This window comes from Pygoscelis adeliae, unplaced genomic scaffold (genome assembly GCF_000699105.1).
Source record: "Pygoscelis adeliae isolate BGI_AS28 unplaced genomic scaffold, ASM69910v1 Scaffold618, whole genome shotgun sequence".
Taxonomy (NCBI): Eukaryota; Metazoa; Chordata; class Aves; order Sphenisciformes; family Spheniscidae; genus Pygoscelis; species Pygoscelis adeliae.
The window spans coordinates 373987-379293 of NW_008825280.1; the positions used below are offsets into that span (position 1 = coordinate 373987).

The 5307-nt window shown below is 51.1% G+C and overlaps 1 protein-coding gene across 1 annotated transcript in view; it reads left to right on the plus strand.

Annotated features, from left to right (window-relative positions):
- Positions 1 to 2432: 2432 nt before the first annotated feature.
- Positions 2433 to 5307, plus strand: part of NRIP2 (nuclear receptor interacting protein 2) — a 16843-nt gene continuing 13968 nt past the window's right edge. Inside the window, exon 1 of the mRNA XM_009329871.1 lies at positions 2433 to 2663. Within this exon, the coding sequence (XP_009328146.1) occupies positions 2433 to 2663 (231 nt within the window). The remainder of the gene's footprint in view (positions 2664 to 5307) is intronic.

Here is a 5307-nt window from a genome sequence, read left to right on the forward strand (position 1 = left end):
TGGCTCCAGCACAGCTGCAAGGCAAACCAATTTTGATTGGGCTTTGCCAAAGTGCGGTGCAAGAACAAATAAAGGGTGGCTAGCTGCAAGGAGGAACTGGGAACTATGAATGCTCTCTCCTCTTCATGCCCATACACACATCCAAGGTGGGAGACAATCTCGTCAGAAATCGTATAACTCTGCCCATAGGTTACAAGGCAGGGACTGTAGGGGATCTGGTCCCAAGATGTCCTATTCTACTTTATAGTTTTAAGGTCTGTTCTGAGGCTTTAAGAAAATTGGCACTGCCACTGCTGCCAGCAGAAGCAGAGCTGCCTTGTCAAGGCTGGCCTGCTGAGGAATTCACAGTCTGGAGGAGGGGAAACAGGGCCCTGTGTGAGCGTAGAGGTACATGATTCAGTACTGGTTTATGGGGATGGTTAAAGGACTTGATAACAACACTCAGAGGATGCTCAGTGAGGCCACAAGAGGTCAAAAGTGTGTGTAAATCAGGAATCATGACAACCTAGAGGCAAGAAAACAAGACCGTGGGAACACAGCTTCCCTGGGAATATCCATTATTTAAATTCTCTTAATTCGGCTTGCAGAGAGACAAGGACAGTTGAAGACAGATCTGCTGAGTTCTTGATGGGACTCTGCCTGCATTATGATGTTGGAGTTTGGCCTTATAGTGTAAAGCAATTAGAATATATTTCTACTCCCATTCCTGCCAAATCTGGTTCTGCAAGTTGGTGCTGTGGGAACCATGACACCTTGTGTGAAGCAGTTAGCATACTGGGAACAAAAAGGTTAATCTCTTCAAATTTTAGAATGACTCTAAAAATGACCAGCCTCCCTTCTAACATTTGAGGACCAAAGATCCCAAGAGAAATGCTAACACTGTGATGATTATCAGAGAGTAAAAGGTAAACAACATGGTTTGCTTTGCACTGAGGCCAACTTTTTTGTAGTTTCTGTGACCACACTGAGGTCTCACAGTGGCTGACTGGACTCATCTTTGTACATGGACCATTGGATTTACTTCCTAACATTGCAAAGTCAGGGTTATATTTCTATATACAATCTAGAACATAGAAATTATTGGTATCAGTAATGTTGGAATGTTACATTACTAAGCTGGAAAAAAAGAAAGGGAGCAACAGAAAGACTCCTTTTGCTGTAACTTTCATCGTCTGTTGCTATTATTCCTTCTGTGTTGTACATGAAAGCTATTTCACCCCCAGATGACATTCACGGAAAGGTAATGCTGTCCTCAGCTTCATAGCTGAGTAAAACTCAGTTTCCTCCTCTGTACATGACGTCAGAAGTGGTGCTTACTGGGGCAGTGCATTCACCAGTGAAAAGGGATCAAAATAAAGCAGCTTCAGTTCAAGTTGAAACTTATAGTTTCAAGCAGGACAAGGCAGAAAGTTGAAAAAGTGAGCTCTGCCATGCCCTCTCTCCCCTGAGAGGAGGGATGTCTGCCCTGGTCCAGACATCCCACACTGCAGCAATGTCAGCATACTCTTACTGTAAACAGGGAGTCAAGTCCACTGGTATCGACAAGCCAGTGATTTTAGGCTTCTGCAACTTCGGCTCTAGACAGAGAGGGGTGAAAATGAGGGCAGAGTCAGGCCCAATACATTTGCCCTGGCCGGAAGCAGAAACCACTCCTTCAGCATTTCGTTCAAGCTACACAGTAAAATCCTTCAGTGCAGCCTATTCCAAATGCGTAACACTGCAGAAATGAGACTGGGCATGCCTGCCAGGAGCCTTTCGGCGGATGCTCTCTCTCATTTACCAAGGCACTGCATCATCTCCTAGACTGAACCATGTTGTTGCCAGTATTTACAGATTCACTGAGATGCGTCAAAGCGCCCCCAGCAGAGACACTGAACCGCACAGCCTGCCACTGAGAGATTTACTGTCTCTTCAGCGTATCGGGGGGGACAGGCAGTCTACACACACGCACTCACACACACGCGCGCGCGTGCGCGTGCACAGCCCGAGGGAGGTAAGTCCAGCCCCCAACAGCAGGGCCATCCTTCTGCTGCTGGATTTTTCCAGCCGGAGCATCTTGCCGGCTCTGCTGTAATTTATGGAAATGGGTTTCTGACGTGGGGCTTTTTCTGTTAAGACAGGGACCCACCGACTGGAAGAGGCAGAGCTGCAGTCAGGGCAGGAGAAGAGGGGGAGAGGAAGAGGTGGGGAGCAGAGGGACACCGGCGGAGTGGAGAGGACAGAGGGAGAAAAAGGCACAGAGACACTTCAGAGATGGGTGAGTTATAACTAAGAGAGCAGGAAGAAAGGCAGAAAAGAGAGAGAAGGAGAGCTGTGGGGAAAGGGAAAGGAGCTCAGAGACTGAGTCAGCCTCAAGAGGGCAAACACCAGGAGACGAGTGCAGGGAACACCCCAGCATACCAAGAAGGACCTGTTCTGTCTGAATCTTCACCATGAGCACAAGGAAGAGCTGCCCTCTGCCACTGGGGCAAGGAGACCGGGAGGAAAAGCAGAGTGAGGGTACTCCTGACCTGGAGCGACAGGAATGCGAGATGGAGCTGAGGAACAAAGCTATTCTGCAACAGAAGAGGCGCCTTAAACAGGCCACCCAGTTTGTGCACAAGGACTCTGCTGACCTGCTGCCCCTGGACGGCTTGACAAGGCTTGGCACCTCCAAGGATCTGGTGAGTCCAGTGGGACCCCATTTGGGAGGGGGTCCTCCTAACAGCCTCATCGTGGTTGGGAACTGCTGCCAGGCTTTATGAAAAAAAGTTCAGCAGAGATGAAACTGCCCTTCAGCATCATCTAGGAGCAGGTCAGGGTGAGGGGAAAGAATGAATTGCTCATTTTTTTTGTATCCATCTTCCCATGCATCCCCATAGGGACCAAACTCCTCACAGAGGCAGGCAGACATGGACTGGGAGGACTTCCTGGAATCCAACTTTCCACTCACCTGGTACATACATTTGTTCATCTGACATGTATGTGTCCATGTGGGACATCTCTGAAAGCCCCCATGTATACCTGCATGATCCAGCTCAAAAGCAGACTCCTTTCTGGACTCAGCAGGGAGGGAAGCACAGTTCATGAAACTCCAAGAAGCCTATGTTTGACCTTGTCACCTTTTTGCATTATTCTCTTTCCCCCCACTCTTTGGATTTCCGGAGGGGCAAGCACAGGGCAGGACCGCTAGCCAGGCACACGGGCAGCTGCAGTGGCCAGGACCCGTCCATAACACCTTTGGGGAGGAGGCACAGGAGTGAGGCCTCTGGGTGTCTCCTTGTGGAGATGTGGAGCAGGAGGCATCAGGGAGGGGATCTGTTCCAGGAGCCTGGGCAGTCTGTGGTCTGGGGGGACTTCTCCAAGGCAGGGAGCAGTTTTCCATGGGATCTCTTGCTGGCTTAACTGGATGCATCTCCCCCTTGCTCTGGCAGTTTTGCTGTCTAACTTCTCTCTGCTGTGGAGTTTAACTCCTCAAGGATGCAGAGGTCTAAACCATTTTCCCAAAAGAGGGCCTGGGTCTGGCCCGTGATGTGGACACAACCATTTAGTCCAGCTGTGCCAGTGGGGGTCATAAAAGATCTTGCCCCTCCCTGCAGCCCATGCTTCCCTCTGTATCCTCAGACCAACACAGCAACACCACGGATGCTCATGTGTGTGCACCTCCTCCAGTCGTTTCCCGGCTCCTGTGGCAGGCCCCATGGCTGCCAGCAGCGAGGCGCTGCTGCACACAGGGGCACACGTGTGCAGGACAGACAGGGTCCCATGTGTGCGGGACAGGCAGGGTCCCAGGCACTGGGCCTGAATGGAAGCTATCCCCTTGCTGAGACCTTTGGGTGCAGCGGCTCTGCCGCACGCAGACGAGGAGTCAGTGCCATGTTCCCGTGCCGGCGCACCCTCCTGCTCCCACCGCACTCCCCACAGCTGCCTCGGCTGCTGCTGAGAGCCCCTGGCTCAGCAGGGTCAAGGGTAGCTCCTCAAAGTCACCCTGAGCTGTCGCGTCATGCTCTGCCAGACCTTCACAGCCACACACATGGCTTTCAGCAGGGACTAGTCTTGAGCGTCCCTCTGGCACTGAACACAGTTGCTGTCTGAAGTACAAGAGGGGAGTCACGTAAATGTTGTGTTAGCAAGGAACAGGGCCTCTGCTCCCCGTGGGGAAGGAGGTCTGGTCACACCGGAGCCTGAAGCACCCCGTTCAGGCTGGCAGCACGGGCAGGCTAGCACTGGCCCTTCATGCCCTGCAGCGTTGCAGCTGAAACATCTCCTCAGGAGGGGACAGCCAGACATACCCCTGGGCTCTCCCTTGTACAGCTTTTGGCAGGGAATGAGGAGGAGCCACTTTTGAGTCTTTTAGTGCGTGTTTGCTGAGCCCAGCCACGAAGGCAGAGAGAAACATGTCTATTTGCTTTGCTTTGGAATTGACTCCTGTCAACACCATGCCCCAAAATGACAACTGTGGTGCCAGCCAGAGGCCTCTGTGAGAGTCCTACACAGTACGGGTAGCAGCCGTGGCCTCCAGAGGCTGGCACTCTGAAGCCCCAAATGCTTGTTCGAGTGAGACAGGCCTTGTCTGAATCGCTTACCACGAGCAGCTGTCCTGGTCAAATTAACCATATTAGGCAGGAGACTTCCTCACATGCAGATGGCATTCGGTCACTCAAAACCACTGCATAGTTCATGTTTGGTCCATAACAGAATGGCCAAAACATTTTTACCATGGAGCTAGGGAGCAGTGAATAAAGCGTAACATCTTTTCTGCCATGGAAATTTTGCACTGGTGTTAGAAGACACAAAATAAAGTGTGACACCTGTGCAAAGTTCGCACACATAGTGCCATACCTGGGGTCAATGCGGTAGCTGGGGTACCTCCATTTCTGCTTTACCTTGGAGCAAGAAAAGAACCAGGCCTTAGATTTCCAAAAGCAATTCAGCAGTCCCTGCAACTTGATGGGCCACTGTGATATCGCTGTGATGTTTTGGGGGCTGCAAATCAGAGTCCAAAATATGCTTTCAGGCGCTCCTCCAGCCCCATGCAAAACTCCATCTATGTTTCCTAAATTGATCTATCTCCCCCTGGAGGACAGGAATGCAGGGCTGAAAGCAAAGCAGCAGCAGGAAGTGCTAGAGAGGTTGATCTTGGAGAGAGTGCAAAACACCCCAGAGTCCTGTAGCACTTACATGGGGAGGAGAGTTTAATTAATTCCCCAAAACATGTCTCCACTGACAGTGCCAGAGACTCCAGCTGTGGCAGCCCCACATGACCTAAAATTAGAGCAAGGCCCCATGTCATCTGAAAACCCTACATTTTCTTACACAGCCAAAGTC